Below are 27,911 nucleotides of genomic sequence, written 5' to 3'. Positions count from 1 at the left end.
CAAATCTATAAATAAAGGTTTGGTTGTAAAGATGGAGATTCGGGCTACTAGCGAGCTTTGGGCAGTTTGGGACGTAGTGCTTTTGTTTAGCTATATTTAATTAAAATAATTAAAAAAAAAAACGATTGTGAGCGCACAAAGAAATCTATTTGTACTATGGTAATATTGTGAATATTAGCACTCCATTACCGGCAGTTGCTCCCATACGCCAGATGGCAGCGCAAGCTGTAATTTTAATTGATTGATAGAACAGCTGATTTTTGTTGATATTTGATAAGAGACTTTTATATTGGGTGCGCAAGATGCTCACGGGTCCGGCTCGTTATTAATATTACCCTAAAAATACGAATTAAAACTGTTCAAATATAAAAGTGGCCGTTATATAACAGTTGATATTTATTTATTTATTTACTATATTAAAGTCAACACAGACACAAAGCGGTCGACTACTGGATACAAGATACAGTACAAATAATAAGAAAAAACATAAGTGTAAAAACAAAATTTAAAATAAAAAACAAAATTATAAACAATAAAATTAATTAAGTTAAATTTTAATTTTAATCAATATCTAAATCAAAATTAATATTGAAATAAAAATTGACATCTTATTAAAAATCTTTGAAAAATATCATGCCAGACGTGAGAGTATTTCCTTACGGATAGCTGCAACCAAATATTCAAAACTAATACAGTTATACAGTTCATTATAGCGCGAGCACCAATTGCGAAGAGGGCTAAATTTGGCAAAATTTCGCCGGAGAATGGGTAAATGAAAGAGGGCATAGTGTCTCGAAGTTCTCGCAGGAACAGAAATATTTAGTCTGCTCACAAGGTCAGTGGAGTCAATCTTCGATAATCAGTTTAATGCGAAGATTAGAAACTGCTTCTGTACCGATTCAATTCGATCTATATGATTTGTATATCCCGGAGACCAAATACAGGAGCAATACTCTAGTATTGGGCGTACCAATGATGTGTAAAGGGTCTTGGTTAGATAAGGATCGTCAAATTCTTTAGCCCATCTTTTAATAAATCCAAGTACACGATGCTTTGTTTATGATAGATGATGTTATAGCTCAGTTTCGCATCAAAAAGAACACCTAGGTCACATACTACAGATATATGCTCCAAGGGAGCACCATCTAGCACATAGGACTTTAAAACTGGGTGGACTCTATGAACTGTCATTAGTTTACATTTGCAACATTTCAAAACTAGTAGATTTACTGTACACCATAATTGAAATGAGTCTAAATCGGCCTCAAGTAGATCCAAACGAGAAGAGTCGGAAGGCAAGTATGTATAGCATAGTTTTACATCATCTGCATACATTAGAGCGCGGGCATACGAAATAACCTTAGGTAAGTCATTTATGAAGAGTGTAAAAAGTAATGGACCCAAATGGCTACCCTGAGGCACACCAGAAGTTACTTCTATCAACTCAGAGATACTGTTTTCGAACATAACTTGCTGAGTTCTATTTACATATATGACAAAGATTTCTGTGGCATGATAGTTATAAGAATAAAGTAGTGAGCCCCGTAAGTTTATTTTTAAAATTAGCTGATACATTTGCATAATATTGAGAGTTGTTCGCTGTTGAAATGATCATTAAATATTGAAACAAACAGTTTTCCTCCTGCTAAAATAATTGAACAAATTTTTTTTTCTTGACAAAGAAAAACTCGGTTGAATTAATCGAAATGCAATCAACTTTACTGAAAAACTCTTAATTGAAGAACAACAAAGCTAATTTATTAATTTTACCAGCTTCTTTTCTTCGGTGTATTAGGTATATTAAAACCATAGGGAAGACCTACTTTCGTTGCTTTTACAGGGTGCCGAAAATTTTTTTTTATTTTTTTTTTTTTTTTTTGAACAGTTGACACAACGCATTCGCGCTGCATGGACGTGTTCAGTGCAAAATTTATATATCCATATCCGTATAAAAGAATAACATTGCGTAACTTGGGACAGCTTCCTTTGCTGTCTGCCAAAAATGTATCTCTCCTATAAACACAATCTCGTTTTCTGCAATGCCCCAGATATTTCATACATCCAGCCGTTTAAAAGCCAAGTTAAAGTTGACATAGTCATAACGCCATAGTCATAACCATATTTTTACTTATCCATATCAATTGGCATCAGTTATGGGTGCCATAACCTAAAAATCGTGAAATTTTCATAAAAATGAAGAAAACGCAAAAAATTACTAACATATACCACATAAAATAAGTCTCTTAGTCAAAACGTATCCAAACCAATAAATAAAATCTACAAAAAGTTAATAAATTCTCTAACTTAAATATTTTTAGATTATGGATATGGCGAAAAACCAATTGGTTGATTTCCATAAGATTGGTTGGATGAGCTCTTTTATATGGAGTTTAAACGGCCCTTAAACCCAAGAAACAGTTGATTGCCAAGGGCAACTTTTTTATTACCGGTTGCACGGTCATTGCATGCGACTTTATATTAAGTTTTTAAATTCTTTCACTAACTTTTACATTCTCCGTTCTAAATTTGTTAAGGCTTTTTGGCATAAAATTCATACTGTTTTCAAACAAAATAAAGGAGCTTAACAACAGGTTTCGGGCGCTAAATCTATACCAGAGTCCGAACCGAAATCCAACTAAACACAGACGACCTCGCGACATGGACTTTACACCGAAATCCAAACCACGATCATTAACCCAGATATTTGGTCATAACAGCTACTGATGAAAACGCTCCTAATTTTTCCTTATATATGTCTTTCAAATAGAAAAACCACTTATCAAAGGACTACACAGAAGTAAAAGAGCTGCGATCAGGTGATCTGCTTACACAATTTTGATGTGTAAACATGAACGTAAGTAAGGTGTAAGTGTAAGCGTAAGGGTAAGAGTAGCCTTTATATGCTATATGGGGCATGTAAGTTCACGTGTGGTGTGTAGTATTGGTATATGCACTATATGGAGAACAAGGAAATACTCAAAAACAAAGTACTTGGTTAGGCCAAAGGGTTTAAGTTGAAATTTGTTCCCTTTTAGGGCTTTATTGGTTGTAATAGTATATTTGTACAATACTTAGTTGAATTTATATCAAATAATAATTGAAAAAAAAATAATAAAAACATGTAAACCTAAAAAAAAATAAATAATAAAAATAAAAATAGTAATTGCAAGGCGCGATATACCTTCGAAGGGATTTAGGCCGAACTTTTCTTCGAATTAGCGCCTTGCTCCTTTTTTGAGCCGACTCCAAAGGCAGATCAGTTTTCACTGAGAAGCTTTTCGTGACCGAAATACACGCGGAGCGTTTGATAAATCACTTCCGAACGGCGACATCGCTTAAAAAAGCTTTTGTCTCTTCGGAGTGGTAGGCGGAGCATGCCAGCGCTACACCACGGCGGCCGCAAAAAAAAAATAAAATAAAATTAAATAAAATTATATAAAAGAAAAAATCATAAAATAAATTTATATACTATGAACAGAAAATAAATAAAAATAAAATAAAACCAAACTAATTAAAATAAAGTAAATAAAAATAGTAACATTAATAAAATAAATAGTCTCAAAAGAACGGAAATAAAATTTAATTAAACTAAAATATAATAAACTGGCAGCGGAAGTACTGCTAATAAAAGTAATACTATAATAATCGAATGTTACTAAGCTCTTAAGCGCGCCTATAAATATTCCACACAATTAGGATTAAAAAGCATATAGAATTAGTATATACCTAAATGGTGAATAAAGGAATAGCAAGAAAAAGACAATACTTAGAGATCAATTGCAAAGCGAGCAGCGGGGCTAGTATAAAGTATGAATGTTATAGATTTCAAGTTCAATACTCAGCGCCCGAAAAGCTAGCTGATGAAGTGAAATTCAGAAACATTTTAGTAACCATCGCCGTTTGTACACTTTGTAATTTTTCTCTAATATCAATTGTATAAAGCAATATGAGCGTGTCTCGCTAATTAAATACAAAAAAATAAAATTTAATTAATATCAATGTTATCCTTTTATTATCGAAACTATGTAAATATTTTTTGTTATCGTAGTGCTAGCAATTTTTTATAGACGTGTCATCGAAAAGTTATCGATTTTGTTATCAAAAATGTATCGATTTGTTATCAAAAAGCTATCGATTTCTTATTGGAGGGTTATTAATTTGTTCTCCGCATGTTATTGATTTGTTAACGTCAACTCATCGGTTTTTTATGAAAGACATACCTTTAAGACTTCAATATAAAATCGATTACACACATACAACATTTCGATAGCAAGCCGTTATGAAACTAATGAGGAGACAATAACAAGCTGATAATAAATCGAAATTGCGAAGATAATAATTCATTATCAATGAGACGCGGATATAAAATAAGAGCTTATTGGTATCGATAGTTCACGAAACCCAAAACTATTTCTGGTAATGTTACCTCTGTTGTGAATGGCATTTATGTGCAGCAGGCATTTATCCTGGCATCCTGCTACATTGCCTATGCTGCGCAGGTCCCACCGATGGGGTGCAAGAGGCTAGTACAGGACGAAGGGCGCAAAGGGCGGTTGGTCATAGGCATGGATGCAAATGCGCACCAAAATGCGTGGGGAGGAGGAGATACGAATGAGAGAGGCGAATCTCTATTTATTTACATCCTGCAAACCAATTTGCAGATAGCCAACAGGGGAAGTGTCCCTACATACATTGGTCCAACATCCAGCAATGTTCTTGATATTAAATTGGACTCCGAACGTGATATAACACGGTATGATTGGATGGTTTTTGATAGACTATCCTTCTCCGACCATGCGTATATCAGCTTCAGCATTCCTCTAAAGAGGGTAGAAAAGGAGAAACCTTTAGAAATTCTAGGTCAATAAACTGGATTAATTTACAGAAACAGGTAGAAACTAAATTGGGACAACCCAAAGATGTTGCCAATGTGTAGGAACTGGAGGAGTCTAATAAATTCCTAACAAGTACTCTTATGACTGCGTATAACAGAGCTTGCCCTCTAAGAAGATTCAGAGGAAAATCAAAGCCCGCCATGGTGGTGCAATGAGCTGAGCCTTCTAAGACGACAGGTAAAAGAAATGTTTAAGCTAGCAAATACCGCGGAAAGCGAAGCGTGTCGGGACGAGTACAGGGATCTACTGAGGATCTACAAGCGTGAAATTTCCAGGACGAAGAGAATCTCATGGAAAAGTTTCTGTACGGACATAGAGTGCTCCAGTGAAACAGAACGGTTGAAAAAAGTCCTAGCAAGGGGAAACATATTCCAGGGAATAATAAAGAAAGATAACGGGGAATGGTTGCGTAATAGTGAGGAATCCCTTTAGGTGCTTTTCGATACAGATTTCCCTTCGGGAGATGATTTAGAACTTCAATGTAAAATATATTATAAGGACGGAGAGTTCTATTGGGAACATTGAAACAAATTTGTCCACGAAGAGCTGTGCAGTCAATTATACCAGCGATAATGTCGAAGATAAACATTAAGTTTTGAACGGAACATCTGGCTTCGAGCGAGAAAATGTTGATAAGCATGCACCTAGCAATATATGGAGGCAACGGATTATCAAAATAGCGAGGTTGAAGAGTGAATCGAATGAATTTGCGCTGAACCCTTTCAATTCTCGCCGAGCGTGTGGAGTACATTGCATTCCAAATGACAGATCCATACTCTAACTTAGATTGCACTAAAGAACTATACAAAATGTTCCTATTATATGGGTCCTTAAAGTCCTTTGCGTACCGCCTTAAAAAAGCTAAATTAGTCCTAGCCTTCGGTATGAAATAGTTAACATGGTTATCAAAAGTGTAATAAGAGTCAAAAATTATACCGAGATCACGAAATTCGTTAACCGATACAAGAGCTATACTTGAGATATATGTAGTATGTTGCTGAAAGCGCACTTATAGATTTAGAAAACGTCATATGGCAACATTTACTTATATTAAGGCGCAAATTATTATGGAGAGCCCAGCAATTAAGCGAATTTGAATCATTCTCCTTCTAAACAGTTTTAAGTCATCGGCATAAAGTAAGTATTTTGAATATTTTAGCCATAACCAACGTCATTGATGAAGATTAAAAAAAGGATTGAGCCGAGGATGCTACCTTGTGGCACTCCGGATATTGCTAAAAACTTATACGGCTTCATATTATCAATTTCAAAAACAGACGTTCTATTTGACAGGTATGTTGTCAGCCAAGACAGAAATGTTGAATGGAAACCGACGTTACTCACAAAAATAAGTACACACTTGGTTTATGCTGGAAAAACTCAAATGCGGTGGCTCACAGCTTAATTGATAATTTTCATTTAAAATATCGCAAATTCCCTAACAGAAACCACATTCAAAAAAATGTCAAAAGTTATTCAAAGGTAAGGAGAGTTAATCAAAATTTCAAAAATGACCATCAAAATTTTCAAATTTTGTTTCAGAATTTCTAGAAAATTTTCGAGTATGCAGTTTTGTAGCCCAATAAATTTTAGTATAATAATGAGCAAGTTAGAATTAGCTCAAAATTTTTCCTGAATTTTCAGAATTTTTTTCGGCGAGGGTGTTGAGCAATTTCTTCCATACATAGGATGAACAAAAATGCATTTTGTACGGAACAGTTATGAAGCATTGACTGCTTAAGATATTGACTGCTGTAGAACGACGTTATGGAAGCGAGCATAGAAAACAGATATTCCAAATTGAGTTGCAAAACCGCTACCAAAAAGCCAATGAGACATTGCAGGAGTTTGCTTCAGATATTGAAAGATTGGCTCATCTTGCAAATGCGGATGGACCCGTGGAATACACTGAAAGGGTAAAAATCCAGAGCTTCATAAATGGCATACGACATGTGGAAACGAAGCGGGCTACATATGCGAATCCAAAATTAACATTTGCTGAAACGGTATCGCATGCACTGACTCAGGAAACAGCCTCACTTTTGAGTAAGCCAGCGTACAAAGCTCATCGCGTGGAAGTGGAAAGGTCAGACTGGGTAGACGCAATTTTGGAAGCATTGAAGGGTACGCAGCAGAAGAATAATGATGCAGTCAAATGCTTTAAGTGTGGAAAGCCAGGGCATATTGCGCGTTATTGCAACGCCAACCCTAACAGTTCCAACAATGTGGGTGGTCGTAAACGTAGAGCAGAAGGAGATGAGCAAATCTCCAAGACCACTCAATCGTTAAACTAAATCGAGTCAGCCGTAAGGGGCGACAGCTGGCTCCCGCAATTGAATGCCCCATAATCTCTATCTCGCAGATTGGAAGAAGGTCGAGCAATCTTACTGTTGGAGGACATGTGGCTGGAAAGGAACGTTTACTGACTGTAGATACGTGTGCATCTCATTCCATCATTCGAGCGGATTTAGTCAACAAAAAGATAAGATCATTGATTGGAGCAAGATTACGTACAGCCACGGGAGAGGACACCCAAGTAATTGGAGAAGTAGAATGTGAAGTAGCAATTGGGAACGTCACGGTATTACACAATTTTATAGTGGCAGATATTGTTGATGAAATCATAATTGGAGTAGACTTCTTAATCAACCAAGGCATCAAGATCGATATACAAAGCAAGGCGATGCGATATAAGAACATGGATGTGCCACTTCATTTCGGCTACGATAGAGGCTACAGCAGTAAACGAGTGCTGGTGGAAGAGAGTCAGCAAATACCACCAAAATCCGAAGCAGTCATCTGGGCAAAGGTTGATGGCGATTGTGGGACAAACAAATTGTGGGTTGTCGAAGCAGCAACATACACTGAACATACTTGTAGGAAAACCCCTGGCTATGACAAAACAAGATGGACGTATTCCGGTAAGAGTACTCAATGAGTTCAAGTCACCATTCAATTTGACCAAAGGAGCTATTTTGGGAAGATGCCAAGAGGCTGAAAAAGTTATTAACTGTGAACAGCTCCAGGAACACGTTTCATCTAGTAATACTGATCTTTCAAATGACATTACGGCATGGACGCAGGGGCTAGAGGAAGCCTATCAGAGTAAGGCAAAACAACTCCTCCTAAAGTAAGCGAACATATTTTACCAGGATGGTTCCAAACCAGGCCGCACCAATGTAGTGAAACATCAAATTGACACTGGAGACGCGATACGTCAAGCTCCTCGTAGTGTTCCACTGGCGAAACGGGAAGTTGTGAGTCAAGTCGTACAAGAAATGAGCAACAGCGGCGTCATCGAACCATCAGCCAGTCCATGGAGCTCACCGGTAGTACTTGTAAAGAAGAAGGATGGAAAAATGAGGTTTTGCGTGGACTACCGGAAGTTGAATGACGTTACGAAAACGAATAGCTACCCATTGCCAAGAATTGACGACACTCTGGACTCGCTATCTGGTACGAAATGGTTTTCTACACTGGACTTGAAAAGAGGCTACTGGCAAGTTGAGGTGAAGGGGGAAGATAAAGAGAAAACACCCTTCAGTGTCGGTGATGGTCTTTGGCAATTTACAGCGATGCCTTTTGAACTTTGTAATGCACCAGCTACTTTTGAGGGACTTATGGACCAGGTACTGAAGGTCTACATTGGAAAACATGCTTGGTGTACCTGGACGACATCATCGTATTGGGCAAGAACTTTTATGAACATCTTAAGAACTTGGAGGAAGTTTTCCAGAGAATAGCTGGCGCTGGTCTGAAGTTAAGTCCCAAAAAGTGTGCGCTGTTTAAAAAGGAAGTAAATTATTTGGGTCACAAGGTAACGACAGAGGGCATCTGCACTGCAAACGAAAAGATAGAAGCTGTAAAGGATTGGCCAAGACCACAGAACCTACATGAATTGAGAAGTTTCCTTGGGCTGTGCACATATTACCGCCGATTTGTACCAAATTTTTCCAGCGTAGCCCATAGCCTCCATGAGCTTACAAGAAAAAAAAGCTTTTGAATGGAAGAAGGAGCAAGAAGTGGCTTTCCAAACATTGAAGGAGCGGTTGTGTACTGCCCCAATGTTAGCATATCCGATTCCAGGAGCAACATTTATTCTAGACACAGATGCGAGTGGATATGCTATAGGTTTATGCTATGCGTTTTATCACAACTGGTGGATGGACAAGAGAAGGTAGTTGCATATTACAGCCGTTCGATTGGGAAACCAGAGAGGAACTACTGCGTTACGCGGAGAGAGCTGTTGGCATTGGTAGAGTGCATTAAACATTTTCACAAATACCTCTACGGCCAGCGATTCCGTGTCAGGATAGATCACGCAGCGTTAAAATGGCTTCTGCAGTTCCGTAATCCGGAAGGACAATTGGCACGGTGGATCGAGCGACTACAAAGCTATGACTTTTCCATTGAGCATCGAAAAGGTAGTACCCATGGAAATGTCGATGCAATGTCACGAAGACCATGTAGTTTGGAATGCAAGCACTGTTCAAAGGCCGAGGCTAAAGAAGACATTATAGATGTCCGGCTAATGACTATAACGTGTACGGATGAATGGGACAAGGAACAACGAAGAAAGTGTCAGAAGATACAGATCTGTCACATGTTATGCAAGGGCTCGAACGAAACGAAAGACCAAGCAGAGAGATGACAGCAGAGAGTCCCATTGCGAAGTCATATTGGGCACAGTGGAACAGTTTAGAATTGCATCGAGTATGGGAGAGTGAGGATGGTCAAAGAAAAAAGAAACTGATAGTTGTTCCCAGAAGGAGGATTCCTGACGTGCTCAGCGAGCTGCATAATGGTCCAAGCGGAGGTCATCTTGGAATCACGAAGACGCTCGAGAAGATTAAACAGAGATTCTATTGGGTTGGTTGCCGCCAGTCGGTCACTGAGTGGATTACGAACTGCGAGGTTTGCAGCAGAGCGAAAGGGCCCAAAACCCGAAGTCATGGCCAGATGAAGCAATATAACTCAGGTGCGCCATTTGAAAGGATCGCTATGGATGTCGCCGGTCCATTTCCTACTAGCAAAGGCGGAAACAAATATGTACTGGTAGTTATGGATTATTTCAGCAAATGGCCAGAGGTATACCCAATCCCAAATCAAGAAGCGGAAACAGTAGCAGAAGTGTTTATAAACAATTGGGTTGCAAGGTATGGTGTACCAATGGAGTTACATTCTGACCAAGGCAGGAATTTCGAATCAGCGGTGTTCCAGGAAATGTGTAAATCATTGGGCATTCGAAAAATACGGACAACTGCATTGCATCCTCAATCCGATGGTATGGTAGAACGATTCAATAGAACATTGGAGGAGCACTTAAGGAAAGTAGTAGACAAGTACCATAAAGAGTGGGATACCCGCATACCAGGCATGCTTAACGAACGAAACGATATCATTTCGTTACGATAATCAACGCCAATTAACGTTAATTTGTCGTTCTTAACGTTAATAAACGAAACGAAATGACTTCGTTTCGTTTATTAGCGTTGATTATCGTAACGAAATGATATCGTTTCGTTCGTTAAGCATGCCTGCCGCATACCATTATTCTTGATGGCTTACCGATCAGCAGTGCACGAGACAACGGGCCAAACCCCTGCAAAAGTAATTTTTGGCAATGACGTTAGACTGCCAGCTGATTTGAAGTTTGGGATAGATTCCAATGCGAAGAGAAATGTCAAGAAATCCACTGGTGATTTGGAAGAAGAGCTAAGAGAAATACATGATCTGATAAGGCAACGAACAAAGATTATGAGTGACAATATGAAAGCCATATACGATAAAGCAATTAATTCGGAAGGTTTTCAGGAAGGAGATTTGGTGCTGTTATACAACCCACAACGAAAAAAGGTTTGTCCCCGAAATTGTGTAATTGGGAAGGCCCATACAAAGTTGTAAAACGGATCAACGATGTAGTGTACCGCATACAAACCATCGGTAAACCACGAACCAAAATGAAAGTGGTCCATTTGGAAAGGCTGGCAACGTTTAGATAGAGAGATTTGTCTAATCGGGACGATCAGACTTAGGTGGAGGGCAGTGTTACGAATATTAGCAACACTAAGGGGTACTGCCATCTCTAACCCGATGCTAAACAGTGACTTGCATGCACATCCATAAATCAATCATTATGTATCTACACAAACGAATCAATAAATTATGTCTACACATATGTACGTACACGCAGGGAGAAACAGTGCACAAACACATGCATATATCTTATCTGAGATGCTCCCGAAAGTGTGCAATTGTAATTGTGGAAGTGTTGCTCACACAGTATGAGAGAACTTATAAAAATCAGTTTCATTTAAGCTATCAGTCAGTTTGGTTATTAAGCAAGCTAGTTGCAAAGTATAAGTGTTATTGTGAAGTACTTTAATAAAGGTCATTTTCCATTATTCAATATTGGAGTTATTTATTCAACAGTTTAGCGATACGCACGTTAGCAGAAGATTGCAAATAAGGGGAATTGCAGTAAATTCGTTACACTATTTATACCGCACAAATACATCCAATTCGGCATTGACATTGCTATCACTAACAACAACACGCGATTTTTGTGTTATTTCTTTTGCTGCACTCACAGCTTTAAGTGGAAGATGGCTTGCATATCTCGGCCTACGGAGGATGGTCAGCACCACATTCGACAAGGAGGCTGAGAATCATATTCTATATACAGTAGGGTGGGCCGATTTGTATGGGCGAAAGTTAACCGATATCGCGCCATCGATTTTTCGATAGGATTTGGGCTCAGGAAAAAAAGTTCCACTACGCATACCCAAAAAAAAATAATTTTCGAGCCTGCGAAATTTAATTTTTTTTGACTTTTTTCGACTTTAATTTTTAAGGTTTTTGAAAAAATTTAATTTCACAGGCTCGAAAATTATTTTTTGTGTATGCGTAGTGGAACTTTTTTTCCTGAGCTCAAATCCTATCGAAAAATCGATATCGGTTAATAAATCCACCCAGTCTATTGTACAGAGTATTGGAAAATGTCCTGGGGCTTTGGTAATACAATTTATCTACGTTTCTGAAAGAGAAGTTAAGTGCCAAAGAATGTTGATGTGCGAGATCTAAAGAAAGTCTGACGACTAGTGTATGTTGCCATTTTCGTTAAAATCGATAATAACTGCAATATAAAAATAATTCAACTATTGTCAACCTAGGTGTTATGTCTTATAATAGTTTTCGGGAAAAATTTTTATATATGAACGGCCGGCAAGAAGAGTAGGTGGTATTCATAATAAGAGTTAGGAAAACCAAAACTTATAAACATATCCGAAAAATCGAAACATAAAAAGTTTAGTAAAAACGAGAAAACTCGTCCCATTTTTAAAGAACTTTTTTTATTTCCGTTTGAGGGATATGTTTAACATTTATTCAATCTTCATTTAAATCCATTTGTTTATTCCCCGCCGTTTGTTTATGGAATTTCAAAAAAGTTAAATATCCGATTACCAGCGTATTGGCCCTATATCGGTGAAAGTCCTGGAATAGTGTTAATCAATAGATTTTTGATTTTATATTACAGCATGGTCACTTTTATCTAATTTTCAAGGTCACACTAAGAAATAGAAAAAATATTTACTCGAATGAAAATAATCTTGCAAGACGATGGCCCGATGGCAAATTTGCCAGGGTTTTAAATTGCGATTCTGAAACACTGACATTGCTTAAAGTTTCCTATTTTAGCAAGAAATTGGCGACGAAATAAAGCTGTTGCTAAAATAATGGTTTGAAGAAAAATACTCGAAACTCATTTTGTTTTTATTGTTAAATACCTAGGTTAGGTTAGGTTTAAGTGGCTGCCGTCCGCATCGGAGCGGCACACCTAGGCCTTTATAGGCCCATTGTGAAACCACACGGATTTGTTCCTACACTCTCCTAATCAAACCAGTTCGTTGAGTTTGTGAAGCTAACTAAGCGTCGTGTATTGACCTCAGCTATAACAGTCAGATCTACGAGAAACATCTTGCCCATAAAGCGTTGCCTTCTACCGAGCGCTGGAAATTCACAGAGTAGATGCCCAACAGTTTCAGGCTCTTCTTCGTTGCCGCAGATTCTACAATAGTCATTAAATGCAGCGTCAATCGTTTTCGCATGCGGTCCAATACAAACGTAACCAGTGAGAAGACCTACAACTAAGATAGAAAGATCCCTCTTACGAAGGGTGAGAAGCTCTCGCGATCTCTTCTCATTCCATTCCGGCCATGTGAGTTTTGCAGTGTGGCATCTGTCATGACGCTTCCATCTGGCTCCGGCTTCTATCAGCGGAGCCTCCTTTATCTTGAGCCTGCAGGTAGAGAGCAGCATGCCCAACCTCGTCCAGGATGGCGAAAGTGGAAAGGAGGTATTCTTGCAAGCTCATCCGCCCTTATGTTCCGGAACCCATACCAAATGCAGAGTAAACCGTTCAACCATCACGTTAAGTGATCTGCGACAGCCTACTATAGTTTCAGAATTAGTTTTAACAGAGTCAAGGGCTTTCAGTGCTGCTTGACTGTCTGCGAAAATATAAATATGCTTCTGAGAGACTGTCCTCTGCCTAAGGCAGTCCACAGCATCTTGTATGGCCGCAAGCTCGGCCTGAAATACGCTTCATTGATCCGGAAGGCGAAACGATCTTTGTATGTCCAATCGTTCCGAATAGACACCCCCTCCGACTCTGTTATCCAGTTTAGATCCATCTGTGTAGATCTGAATGCTGTCAGTGGGCCAGTCTGGGTCATTCACCCACTGTTCCCTCTCAGGGATAAATATCTCGTATCCCTTGTTAAAGTTGGTATGTGGTTTCCGAAAATCTGTCCATTCTGGTATGCAGAATCTGTCAAGAATTTCAGTATGGTTGCAGTGAGACCATGTGATCTGCGCGTTGGCGATGGCGAGTACCGAAAAAGGTTTAATGATGAGCTGTACGAGCTATACGCAGACATCCACATAGTCCAGCGAATTAAAACGCAGCGGCTGCGCTGGCTAGGCCATGTTATGTTAATGAAAGATGATGCTCCGGCCAAGAAAGTGTTTCTATCGGAACCCGCCTATGGAAGCATAGGTAGAGGGCGGCCCCCACTCCGTTGGAAGGACCAGGTGGAAAACCATTTAAACTCCCTTGGTGTGATCAATCGGCGCCGGTTGGCGGAGTAGTGCCGATCTTTGCACCTTTTGAAGAGCAAGAACCGTGGAGGATTTATTCAGGGCGGGCGGGCCACCATACCACCACCCCGTATAGCAATATTGGCCTAACTATAGCCGTGCATATCCAATGCACTATCATAGGGGATATACCCCATTTCCGTCCAATTGACCCTTTACATGTGTAGAGGGCAACCGTGGCCTTACGGATACGATCCGTGGTGTTTCGTGTCCAGTTCAATTTCTTATCAAGTGTGAGCCCTAGATATGTAGTTGACGGACTCACTTAACTTAAGCACTGTGTTTGCCAGGGCCGGAGTTGAAAGAGGTGGTATCTTGTAAAATACTTACGCATATCAAATTAAGAAATTAGGTATAATCAGGGTTGGGCCTGTAAACTGTTTACATTGTTTACAGCAATTGTTTACTTGTAATCGATGTAATTGTTTACAAGCTAATTGTTTACGTAAACAATTGTAACCAATTCATTTTTTTGCCTTTTTTTTTGTGAGTCAGAAACAATCTACTACTAACTAAGCATTTTCACAATTTTTCAAACAGTTTTCCAAGCTTGTAAAAAATAATAAAAAAATATGCTTTAATTTTAGTATTTTAATATTTTTTATTAATTTTCGCTGTTTCTGTTGTTGTAGCAATGTTTCGCCCCACCTAATAGCTGCGACCGATCACAAATTGTCATCAATATCCTCTAACGGGAGTCCAAGGAAACTTGCTGTTTCGACAGGGGTGGACCATAATGAAAGGGGTGTTAGGGGTGTTGGTTCCACATTACAATTAAAGAGATGGTTGGTGTCATGTGGGGACACATTGGAAGCGGGACATACATTTTGTATGTCGGGGTTGATTCTGGATATGTAAGAGTTTAACCTGTTACAGTATCCAGAACGAAGTTGAGCCAGAGTGACTCGCGTTTCTCTGGGGAGTATGCGTTCCTCTTCCGCAAGTTTTGGGTACTGGATTCACTGGGCAATTCCCGGCATAAAGGTCCGACGCCTGTTTGTGGAGTTCACTAAGGACTGCTTGTGTTTTTTTGCTTCATACGGCTGAGTTCTCAGGTGCTGTATTTCCTCAAAATGCTTACGGAGATGACTCCTTAAGTCCCTAGACGGTGCTGGCTCATCAATCAGATGTCTGTTGGGATGCCCAGGTTTCTGGGTATTCAACAGGAGCTGTTTGGTGATCATCTCATTTCTCTCCCTGATGGGGAGTATTCTCGCCTCATTATGTAGATGGTGTTCTGAGGACATAAGAAGACAGGCCGTGGCGGTTCTGAGCGCAGTATTTTGGCAGGCCTGTAGCTTCTTCCAGTGGATAGTTTTTAGGTTTGGCGACCATATAGGGGACGCGTAGCACGCAAACGGCTGGCCAATTGCTTTGCATGTGGTAATAAGCGTATCTTTGTCTTTTCCCCAAGTACTGCCAGCAAGGGATTTGAGGATTTTATTACGAGTCTGGATTTTCGGAACAATTGCGGCTGCGTGCTCACCAAAATGTAGATCCTGATCAAACGTCACACTCAAGATTTTGAGGTGTATGGTCGACATTTAGGACGTCCAAGTTGTAAATAGGGTCGCGGATGATTTAGTCGGTTATAATGCCAGGTTTCGCGAGGCGAAAAAGCTGGAGAGATCAGGGAGGTAACCGTTTATTCTGTTGCAAAGCTCATCGATCTTTGGGCCTGGGCCTGTGGCCATTATTGTGCAGTCATCGGCGTAAGAAACGATAGTAACTCCTTCTGGTGGCGAAGGTAGTTTTGATATGTAAAAATTAAACAAAAGTGGGGATAGGACACCACCCTGAGGCACCCCTTGTTTAATTCTTCTTGGCTTTGATATTTCGTTTCTGAATTGCACCGATGCCTGCCGACCACCCAGATAATTTGCGGTCCACCTTTTAAGACATGGGGGAAGGGTAGACCCTTCCAAGTCTTGCAGTAACGTGCATGGTTGACCGTATCAAAAGCTTTTGATAGGTCTAGCGCTACGAGTACTGTTCTATGGTGGGGCTTCTGATTTAAACCACAATTTATCTGGGTGCTAATGGCATTTAGCGCGGTGGTGGTGCTATGGAGTTTTCTAAAGCCATGCTGATGACAGGCTAGCTGCAAATTTTCTTTGAAGTAGGGAGCAAAATGGCTTCAAGCGTCTTGGCTACTGGCTACTGGTTTCCCAGGCTTTAGTAGCGGGACCACCTTGGCCATTTTCCATTTTTCGGGTATAACAAAGGTGGAAAGAGACAGGTTGAAGACATGTGCTAAATATTTGAAACCCTCTTTCCCTAGGCTTTTAAGCATCGGCATGGCTATGCCATCTGGGCCGACTGCTTTGGATGGTTTAGCATGACCGATGGCATCCTCAACCTCTTTGGCGGTGATGGCAATTGGTGACGCGCTGAACTTATGTTTACGTGTGTGTCTGTTGGCCCTCCGTCTATTTTTGTCGACCGTAGAATGCATTATGTACTGTCGGCAGAAAGCGCTCGCGCATTTTTTCGCATCCGACAGCACTTTGTCGCCAAAGGCGATGGAAACTTTGTCATTGTTTACCTACAACGGCAGACAGGTTACAACCGATTAGCTGCTCCTCCCATTTCGCCCGCTTGTGTTCATCAACAAGCAATCTGATGCGTTGGTTTATATCACTGATTTGGGGGTTGCCGGGATCGAGCTGTCTTATAAGGTCACGATCTCTCGCTAAATTTGCGGCCTCTGCCGGGAAGTGGGGCCGAATTTCGGGAATTCTACCTGCGGGAATGAAACGTTCCGAGGCGGACTCAATGACCTTGCGGAAAGCACGCTCCCCTTGGCGGGCATCAGTTGGGATAGGGAGGGCAGCAAAGCGGTTGTCTGTAAAGGATTTGTATTCGTCCCACTTTCCTTTTTTAAAGTTAATGAAAGTGCGTTTTTCTGCGGCGATGAAGTCGGCGGGACGCTCGAACGAAATAAGTATAGGCAGGTGGTCGGATGCCAATGTTACCATCGGCTGCCAGTTGACGCAGTTTACGAGTTCTGCGCTCACGATTGAAATATCCGGCGAACTGTGACAGCTTCCTACCATACGTGTGGGGGCGTCTCCGTTTATAGTGCAGAACGTCGTTTCTTCTATTTGATCCGCTAACATCTCACCCCTACTGTCCACCCGCAAGTTTGAATGCCATAGATCGTGATGGGCATTGAAATCGCCTAAGATAATGCGATTATTTCCAGTGAGTACGCCGCTGATGTCAGGGCGGTATCCCCTGGGGCATCAGGTGACAGGAGGGATGTAGATGTTGATGATTTCTAGATTTGCATCGCCCGACCGGACAGATAATCCTTGACGTTCTAAGACACTGTCCCTGCGGTCGATGTCGGGATCAAATATATGATATTGCACAGTGTGGTGTATGATAAACGCGAGGCCGCCTCCATTTCCGCTCTCGCAATCTTTTCTGTGGACATTATACCCAGAACAGGTCTGCAATGCAGATCTTTCTGTGAGTTTAGTCTCTTGAATCGCAGCAATGCGGATGTTGTGCCGCTTCATGAAGTCGACTATCTCCGTGATCTTTCCAGTTAATCCATTACAGTTTAGCTGCAGAATTCTGAAGTGCATAGGGGGAGACGTCGTCACTCTGGGAGTAAGTGACGGGTGACTACGCCTGGGTTGTGGAAGGCCAGAACGCGATTGCTGTTGAGGTCCAGGGACTAGACATGCTTGGGTAGGCATTGGGGTACCCCGTGTATTTGGGTATGCGGCCTGGCAACATGGCGCAATGAAACCCGGGGGTTGCCGTCGCGGAGACCAGAACATCTAGGAAAGTGGCACCGTCCATCGCAGGAGCTGCATTGGGCGGATGTCGCAATCGTATATATTCTGTGCTGGCAAACGGTGCAAAGGGAGGTAGGGACTAAGAGTCTGTTTCCCTAACCTACACAATTGCTGCCGAAAAAGAGCGGGGAAGAAGACGGGGGCAGGGGCTGATGCTCGGCATTGCTCCCGACTCTACTACGGAGATTGCAGGTGTGAGTGGGAGCAGCCGTGTGAGTTGGTGGCGCCGTGGGGCGCGAGCAACAGCGGGTACTTGTTGTGGCTTGCTGAGCAGCGGGGCTGCTGGAAGGTAGCGGGGGTCGCTAAGGCGCAGACTACGGGACGTCCTAGGACGTGAACAGCAAGGAGTCACAAAAGATTTATAGAAGTTACGTGGACGTCTGGTTTTGGGGTCTAACCCAAAACAACCTGTCCGATGCAACCATCCCTTACACGAGACACACTGACAAGAGTATGACCGTCCTAAAAAGATTATTTTCCGGAAGATGCAGCAAAACCATTTCTCAAGACCGGGGTCAGGAGACGTACCCGGATTGGGTTCGATACCTTCCCGGAGCAAGAGAATATGGAGCAGTCCCGCTGCAAGGAGCTGGTGGGAGGATGACAATTTGTGGGAGGGACGTAACAAATTAAATGGGGTTACACAGAAATGGCAGTCCTTGGTCGGGAAAAATTCCGAGTCGCTCCGGTACATAGAACCGACGGCCTTGGGAAGCGCAATTTTCACTGTCCTATTCTTCTTTGTTTTGGTCAATTTTTATTTTATAATAAATAAAAAATAACTTTTTGGACCTTTCAAACGAGAGTCTGTTCCTTAAATCAGAATGAATAAAATTCCAATTCGAAAGAAACAGTACCAGCTGTGTTCAACTATCGATCTGTTTGACTTGACAGTTTACAATATAAGTTGAAATGACATATGCTGGCAAATGTTTTCAATTGTTAACATTATTTACAATTGTTTACAATGAAAGTGTAAACAATCCAAAAAATGTTGTAAACGCCCAACCCTGACAACAGCAGTGAACGAATGCGGCGCTGTCTTTGAAATGGTCGTCGTTAAATTTCCACAGACCAACGCCGCAGTACTGGTAACTGTCTATAAATAATGCAACATCAGCCAAACAGCAACATTTATTCTAGACTTTACAGATTTACAGACGACGTTTATGTCATTGTTTACTATATAGTTTGGCAGCTTAAGTAGAGGTTATGTTAAGAATAGAGTGGAAGGCAGTGGACTAGGCAGTCGAATGTCATATAATGAAGGAATGGTGTTCGGAGATTTTTCAAAGTTAAAAAAAAATGATAAAAGCTTTAATATAAATAAAACTATTGTTTTAATAACAACAAAAACGCCATATATATTCTGTATACATAAATTTGTAAAGATTGTCTCACTTTAAAATTTGAATTAAATAATCTAAAGTTTTGTTTTGAAACTGAGTCGAGAACTGTGCGTGTGAATGTGCGAATTTTCACCGATTAGCTGTTAGTTGCGCTACTTGGTAAAATTTACAATGGTTTATGTTTTGTTTTTAAAGTGTATACAAATTTCAGACAATTTACCAGTTTAACATTCTTATAAGAAATACAACTTTAATTATTTTAAAACCGTTTAAGTGTAAGTACGTGCTATAAAATGAATGTGTTTTATTTAAAATTTCACATATGTATATGCTTTCTATTAGCAGCACTTTTTTAAGACAGCGCCGCGCATTTACACATATTTTTCTATTACAACAAATAAAAAAAAACATTCACTTCCTGTTAAGTGTCAACCAGCAGCTTGTTTAGTGCATTGGTAGCTACAGAAATAGTCGAATATGGCCCAACCTGTTGCATTTTTGACCAGGAAAGAAACTTTTAGTGCTTGTCATCGCTTGCACAGGTAAGAAATTTTGAATTTTAGTTAATTTGCTTGTATAAAAATAAATGCATAGCTACAACATCATACGCTCAAACCGCGATACCCACCAAAAATTAGCATAAGTGATTGAAACAAACAAGGGATACGGCAGCATTGCTGTTTGCGGCACTTCAGAATTATCAGATGAACCTTAGTTCGTCTTGTCCAGTCACGTACAAAATTTGGTAATTCTATACGACATCATTAATACATGTCCACAAATATCAAGAGAGTGGTAATTGTATACGACTATACGACACTGCTAATACGCGTCCAAAAATATCGAGAGAGGTGCCAAAAGACCCGTATTGACCTCAACAACAACAATCCGAAAGCATTAGCAGTCGACCCCTCAACTAGACTTTTACCAAAAAAATGTTGGTATGACATTTTTCACTTTTTTTAATGCCAAAAAAATAAAATGCTTCTGAAATAAGTGAAAAAATATTTCGAAAAGTTTTGAAATCCGTTTTTATGTATATTGATGATATTATAATGAGTTGCCAATATAGTGGATGCCTCAACACGTCCTATTTTTGCAAAGGGGCAAAATAAAAGACCTTACTTCTTAACCTCTTCTAATTAACAAGCGAATATTGGAGACCACCCCTATTGATTTTTCATTCATCTTCCTTCACTTGGTTGATACGTCTTTAACTCTTAATTAATATGCTGAAACTTCACTTTATAAGAGATCAGCAGTCTCAAGTGTCCTCGCTATGTTTTGGATAAATTTGTTAATTGGCGCTTAACCGTTTAGGAGATGCTGGTCATTGCGTAACAAATCACTCCAGCTAACCCTGTTTCGCGATAACTGACGCCAACAGGGGGCACCAAGAGCGGGTCAGGGGATCAGAATATACCCGCGATAGGTATGCCTGTCGTAAGAGGCGACTAAAATACCAGATTCAAGGGGCTGTGTAGCGCAACTCTGCAGGTTGCCAGCGCAATATATAGCTTCTCCAAACCCAATTGTCAACCTCACCTATCCGCGGCGAATCCTGTTTCACTAACAGACGAGGCTCTGGCGACCCTAAGCTCCTTATGGACTTGAGGTTGGGGAGGGAGGGGATGGCCTGAAGGTTCAATGTGGCCACATAAATCGTTCCCGAGATGATCGGGCCAGCACCTTAATGGTGCTGTGGTACCGGAGCGTACCGGATCTGTATCCGGCAAAGGACAATCACATCGATAACACTCCGCAAAACCTTCGGGGAGCAACCTTACCGCTACAACAACAACCAAGAGAGATCAAAGTCTTCCCCCACCTGCTTCTCCGAACTCAGTTGAGATCTTCCCATAACTTGCCCACGCCAGCAAAAGCGCTGTAGCTTTTCGCAGCTTAACTAAACAGCATCGTTCGGTTGGAGTATGATATTTCGCGATAGTTTACCGGCTGAACGGCCAAAGTCTGCCGCCGTGGTGTAGAGCTAGTGTGTTGGCTTATCCATCAAACATATTTAAGACAATTTTTATAAATGGTATCGATTGTCCCTCGGCATTACCTTGGCACCAAAAGTTCGTCCGCCTTAGCAGATAAAGTTTTGGGTCCGCATAAAACATGTATTTAGGTGAGCCAGTTCGTAGAAAAATGAATACACGATACGTAGCCTTCAAATTGGATGGAAAGTTAGACCTTAATCTCCTCGGATATATATCACACCAAATTATTATTAGTAGGTATCTCTTACGTACACCTTGACACAACAATTTGTTGAAGAAAATTCCTCAGAAGAGGATCGTGGCCTGATGCTTCTTTTTGCGGGAAACCACAATACAATTCTGAATTGAAAATTCTGGAATGCGGTTGACCGTTGAGATTTCTTTCCCACCAAAAAAAGTTATTTCCACCAATAAAAAATTCGGTTTTGGATAAAATATTATATTAATGTTAGAACTCAAAAATATATGGTAATTCTATACGACAACATTACACTGGTAATACGCGTCCAAAAATACCGAGAGAGGTGTCAAAAGACTCGTATTGATATCGGCAACAATAATCCGAAGGCGGAAAATAAAAACTTTAAATCGTTCAAAAGACATTAACGAAAAACCGAAAAATGACCCCCGGAGTGCTCCGAAACCACGGGCACGGGTGAATCCATAGTATTTTTGCGCAGAACACCTTTCTGCATTGGCGGCCTTTGGCCGCGCTTATAAGAAATTACCCTGGGTGGGTTCAACACTGGTTTGGAGACCAGAACTATATCCGCACAAAACACTAATGTTCACAATTTTTCTTTGTGGGTACCCAAAATCATCAAAATTACAACAACCACATGCAAATTTTTAATTTCTTTTGCAAATATATCTTGACAGACCAAACATTTTTTACCTCCGCTTTCGGATTCGCGATCCTGGATCCAAACCGCGTCTTTTGATACACCTCTTGATATTTTTGGACGTATATTAAGAGTGTCATGCTGTCGTATAAAATTACAAAATATATTACAGTTTGTTATATTTTTGTTATGAAAACAAAACCAAATTTAAAAAATAAAAATGTGAAAGCAGTGAGAATTTAAAATTTTTTTTAAACGTCATTTCGGCTCTCACCGGTTTTACCTTGTAATATTTGTATAATGATTTTACCTAACCACAAAAAAGAAAATTATGAACAGAGGAAAAATACTTGCTAACTAATTTTGTCTCATTCGTCAACTGCCTGACAGAATGTTCAGGAAGGTAACTTTTTAGCGTTTTGACTGGATATTCAAAATAGCGGCGCGTACGGACGGCTATCATCAGCGGGTGATACAAAGAGACGCAGGATGAGGCCACGATAATATCTTTAAAAATTAGGTGATCGATTATATTTGTTATTTTGACGTAATGCTTATGTGATTCAAACGGTTGATAAGCCCAATAAAAAGCGTTATAGCGTCAGAGCTTCCGCAACCCAATATTAACCTCACCTGCGCTCTTAATACAACAACAACAACAACCTCACCTGCGCGAAAGGAATCCTGTTACAAATATTAATGTGGGGTTATTAATCGTTCCCGAGATGGTCTATACCCGGCAATGGACCATCAGCATAGATAAAAAACCCCAAGACCCTCGGGGAGTGTCTTTATTGAAAAATGTATCGTTTTTCTAGCAGGGTTTAAGCTGAATATAAAGTAACTAAACTAGCTAACTAAATCAATTGTTTTCACAAGTTAAAGTAAAAATTTATGGAAAGTCAAGTGGATAAAAGTTGGTGAATATCGGAAACCCAGTGCACATGCATGTGAGTAGGTACTACCAAGTAAAAAGTTAGCTGTCAAAAATCTACTAAAAACACGAAATCAGCAGAGCCACGCTGTGGATCCGAAATTAATCCAGTTAAATATGAGGCTCACAGCGTTATTGTTGCATGTACATGTTAAATATCTATCGCGACCTAGAACAGTGTGCATTGGAACTCAGCTATCTTCTTCTAATGAGGCATTGGTCGTGTGCGGGAATCGAATTCTGCATTCGGAAACTAAATGAAATTCTCTAAAACAGTAATACATTTTCAAAAAATCCCAATTGACGATTTTCCTTCATCTCTTGTCAAATTTGGTTTGGAGGCAAACCGGTTTCGGAGTTGTGCCATTTTCGTCTGCAGAATTTTGTATAAAGTAATAAAGAAAAATCGTTCATAAAGTACATTCGTGGTATTCACGTAATCCTAGATATCACTAAGACTGCTACCTCTTTAATACAGTTTACAAAAAAGCAAATTCACTTTTTAAACAAGCGCTATCAGTCCTTGTAAATTTCAGGCCGAATGCCGAAGGTTTCAAGACCAAACCAAATCAGCCTTATATAAGGAATATATTTTTGTTGGGCATGCCTATGTACACACGTTTATATGTACATATATATGTCCATTGCATATCAGTGACGCCAGATTGTTGGAAATTACCCTTTTTGAGGGATATTTACTACCATGGGAATATTTAGAATTGGGATGTAGAAAATGTAGTGAAAGGAAAAATGGGACGAATCAAACAAAATTACATTTGGAGACAAAATAAGGGAAAATAACCATGCAGGAAAATGAACCTAGGGTAACCCTTGGAATGTGTTTGTATGACATGGGTATCAAATCGAAGGTATTAAAGAATATTTTAAAAAGGAGTGGGCCATAGTTCTATAGGTGGACGCCTTTTCGAGATATCACCATAAATGTGGACCGGGGGTGACTTTAGAATGTGTTTGTACGATATGGGTATCAAATGAAAGGTGTTAATGAGTCTTTTAAAAGGGAGTAGGCCTTAGTTCTATAGGTGGACGCCTTTTCGAGATATCGCCATAAAGATGGACCAGGGGTGACTCTAGAATGTGTTTGTACGATATGGGTATCGAATGGAAGGTATTACTGAGTATTTTAAAAGGGTGTAACGTCAAGTTGTATACGTGAAGGCGTTTTCGAGATTTCGACAAAAATGTGGACCAGGGTGACCCAGAACATCATCTGTCGGGTACCGCTATTTTATTTATATATGTAATACTACGAACAGTATTCCTGCCATGATTCCAAGGGCTTTGGATTTCGCCCTGCAGAACTTTTTCATCTTCTTTTACTTAATATGGTCAAACACATTTTGCAAAACTTTTTCTAAAGTTATATTTTGCGTCAAAAAACCAATCCAATCAATTTTGGCATTTTTCGAAATTTTCGATTTGGAAAAAGTGGGCGTGGTCATAGTCGGATTTCGCCCATTTTTATTACCAAGAAATTAATTATTACCTTGAAATTAAGACTATCCTCGATATCCGTTTAGAAACATTTTTGAAAGCCCGCGATATCATCTTTTGTCCGAAAAGAAAATCAATCCCAAGCTACTTTAGTAGCAACGATCATCTAAACGCAACGTTTGTCATTAGATATCTCTATAGTAATTTACCACTTAGTATTGTAACGAATTTGCTGCAAATCCTCTTATTTGCAACCCTCTGCTAAGTTCGTATCGCTAAACTGTTGAATAAATAACTCCAATATGTAATAATGCAAAATGGCCTTTATTCAAGTACTTCACAATAACACTTGTACTTTGCAACGAATAGCTTACTTAATAACCAAACTGATTGACAGCTCAAATGAAACTCTACTATTCAAAATAATACTGCTATAGCTCGCTAGATAGCGCTTAATCCAAATCTCAAATCAAACTGAATTCCTTCTTACTCGCCTGCCCCGCTTTTATAGTTTACGCTGCATACTTCTAGGCTCTTCCATTTCCAGAACTTACCAACTATATTCGTGTGTGTATAGTTCTCATATAGCATATAGTTTCTACTTGTTTACAATTGTCTACTTTTTAGCGCTTCTCAGATGTACATATGTGAGTTTGTAGTTTACAGTCTCCCGCACACACATAAGCGTATAAGTAAATTCATCTGTGTGTGACATCTCATCTCTCGCTGCCTCGTATGTAAATGGTGCTCGTCGGAATGTGTACATATGTGTAGACGCAATTATTGCTTAGTTTATGTAGATACATAATGATTGAATTATTGATGTGAATTCACGTCACTGCTTAGCATCGGCCTGGAGATGGCAGCACTCCTTAGTTTTGCTAATATTCGTAACACTGCCGTCCACCTAAGTCTGATCGTCCCGATCAGACAAATCTCCCAATCTAAACGCCGCTAGCATCTCTAAATGTACCACCCTTCTAATCCGTGGTTTCCCAGTGGTTTGTATGCGGTAGATGGTATCACTGATCTTCTTCAAAACTTTGTACGGGCCTTCCCAACTGCACCGAAATTGGGCTGGAACACCTTGCCGCCGGTGAGGGTTGTTTAACAGTACCAAATCTCCCTTCCGGAAACCTTCCGAATTATTTTCCCTGTCGTACCTGTGTTCCATCTTACTACTCATTATTCTGGATCGTTCTCTCGCACTCTGTTGCTTGGCCAATGAAGAACTACTTTGTAGAGCTTGTTCTTGACGGATTGGCTTCACATACTTAGTATCGTTCCGACGTTTCCCAACAAAAGTGCGCGCTGGCTTGAAACCATCCTTGCATTCTTTCTGAAAAATTCTTTCAGTCATTTTAGTGCGTCCATTAGGGTTTGTTGATGCCGGTCCTTTCCTCGCAGGTACTTTTAATTACGCTTTATTTAGCACATTCGATCCATCAATCTTTGCTCGATCTACTTTCCTTGACTTTCGTGGTCTCTGTCGAATCTCCTCCACCAGCACTCGCTTACTGCTGAACCCTTTTTCCAAACTGAAGTTAAGTGGCACATCTTGGTTCTCATAATGCATCACCCTTCTCTGCATATCGATCTTGATGTCATGGTCAACCAAGAAATCCACTCGCAATATAACTTCATCAACGATCTCCGCCACAACGAATTTGTGTAGAACCATGACCTTCCCAATTAGGACTTCACATATTACTTCTCCCTGGACTTGGTTATATTCGCCTGTGACCGTACGCAACTTCGCTCCAGGTAATGACTTTACTCTCTTGTAGACCAAATCAGATCGAATCAAGGAATGAGATGCGCCCGTATCTACAGTCAGTACACGCTCCTTGCCATCCACATTCCCTCTGACGGTAAGACTGCTTGATTTCCTTCCAATTTGCGACACAGATATCACAGGACATTCAATAGCCGGGGCAAGTTTTCGTTCTTTATCTCTTACTCGCTCTTGCTCATCTCCTCCAGCTTTGCGTTTACGGCCACCCACATTGTTGGAACTATTAGGACCAAGATCGCAATGACGTGCAATGTGACCGGACTTCCCGCATTTGAAGCATTTGATAACTTTTTCACTCCGCTTTTGCGATCCTTTCAGCACCTCCAATATTGCGTCTACCCACTCTGGCCTTTCTACTTCCACACGGCGTGCTTTGAAAACTGGCTTACACAGAAGCGACGCTGTTTCCTGAATCAGAGCTTGTGACACCGTTTCTGCGAATGTTGGCTTTGGGTTTGCGTATGTAGCTCGCTTCGTTTCCACGTCTCGTATGCCATTTATAAAGCTCTGAATCTTCACTCGTTCCGTGTATTCCACGGGTGCATCCGCATTTGCAAGATGAGACAATCTTTCAATGTCCGAAGCAAACTCCTGCAAAGTCTCGTTAGCTTTTTAGTAGCGGTTTTGCAATTCTATTTGAAATATCTGTTTCCTGTGTTCGCTTCCGTATCGCCGTTCTACAGCAGCCATCAATGCGTCATAACTGTTCCGTTCGTACTCTGGAATAGTCTGTAAGATTTCGGCAGCTGGTCCTTTCAATGCTACGAAGAGTGCGGCAACTTTATCTTCCACATTCCAGTTGTTCACTGCTGCGGTCTTCTCAACCTGTAGCTTAAAGACCTGGAAAGGAACAGAACCGTCAAAGGATGGTGTTTTTACCTTTGGATTACTCGCTGAAACTGCTGGACGATTTAGTTGTAACTACTCGATACGTCCTCTCAAAGCATCCACCTCGGCCTCGATTTTATCCTGTCGACCACTGAAACCTTCATGAAACTGGGTTAGTTTTTCTTCCATATGCGCTTCCAGTTTAGATGATATACGGGTTTCCTGCTCTTCTAGTTGTGTGGAGATCTGAGATGATATCTGTGCTGAAATTTGTGCTGACATTTCCGAAATACGCGTTTCTTGTGCTTCAATCTTTGATGTTATACGTGTCTCTTGTGCTTCAATCTTTGATGTTATACGTGTCTCTTGGGATTCCATCTTAGATGTTATATCTGTTTTCTGTTCTTCTAGTTGAGATGACATGTTGGTGGATATTTGCGATGACATTTCTGTTATACGTGCCTCTTGCGCTTCCAGTTGGGATGCCAATTGCGACGACATTGATGCTACTGTCGATGTTTGTGCAGATATTGCAGCCAATATCATGTTCAAGTCTGTGCTGGTAACCGTCTGCGATGTTTCGTTTTTCTCTTCAATTTTTGTTGTCTCCTCGCCATCAAGGATAAAGACATACTCTTCCACATCACTTCCTTCTGCTTCGATTGCCTCTCGTAGCCGTGCCTGAAGTTCGAGTTTAACGCCGATGGTATTCAATCCACGGCTCTCCAACTCCTTCTTCAGTTGCTGGATCTTCAATTCACTGAACTTTGCCATGTCCTTGTTGTCCTCTGGAATTTATTCAACAATCCCACTTCTGACACCAATTGTAACGAATTTGCGGC

General features: G+C 40.4%; 1 protein-coding gene across 4 annotated transcripts in view; it reads left to right on the top strand.

Annotated features, from left to right (window-relative positions):
• Positions 1 to 19,153: 19,153 nt before the first annotated feature.
• The window catches only part of pr (6-pyruvoyl tetrahydrobiopterin synthase purple), a 28,027-nt gene continuing 19,269 nt past the window's right edge, over positions 19,154 to 27,911 (top strand). The window contains exons 1-2 of one of the 4 annotated variants that reach the window (XM_067765420.1): positions 19,154 to 19,487; positions 19,555 to 19,754. In XM_067765420.1, the coding sequence (XP_067621521.1) occupies positions 19,690 to 19,754 (65 nt within the window). In that variant the 5' untranslated portion in view covers positions 19,154 to 19,487; positions 19,555 to 19,689. Of the gene's footprint in view, positions 19,492 to 19,554; positions 19,755 to 27,911 lie in introns of all 4 variants that reach the window. The other 3 variants (XM_067765421.1, XM_067765418.1, XM_067765419.1) reach the window with 3 other exon arrangements.

Source organism: Eurosta solidaginis, chromosome 2, assembly GCF_040869045.1.
Source record: "Eurosta solidaginis isolate ZX-2024a chromosome 2, ASM4086904v1, whole genome shotgun sequence".
Classification (NCBI taxonomy): Eukaryota; Metazoa; Arthropoda; class Insecta; order Diptera; family Tephritidae; genus Eurosta; species Eurosta solidaginis.
This window is presented reverse-complemented; position numbering and strand designations above follow the sequence as displayed.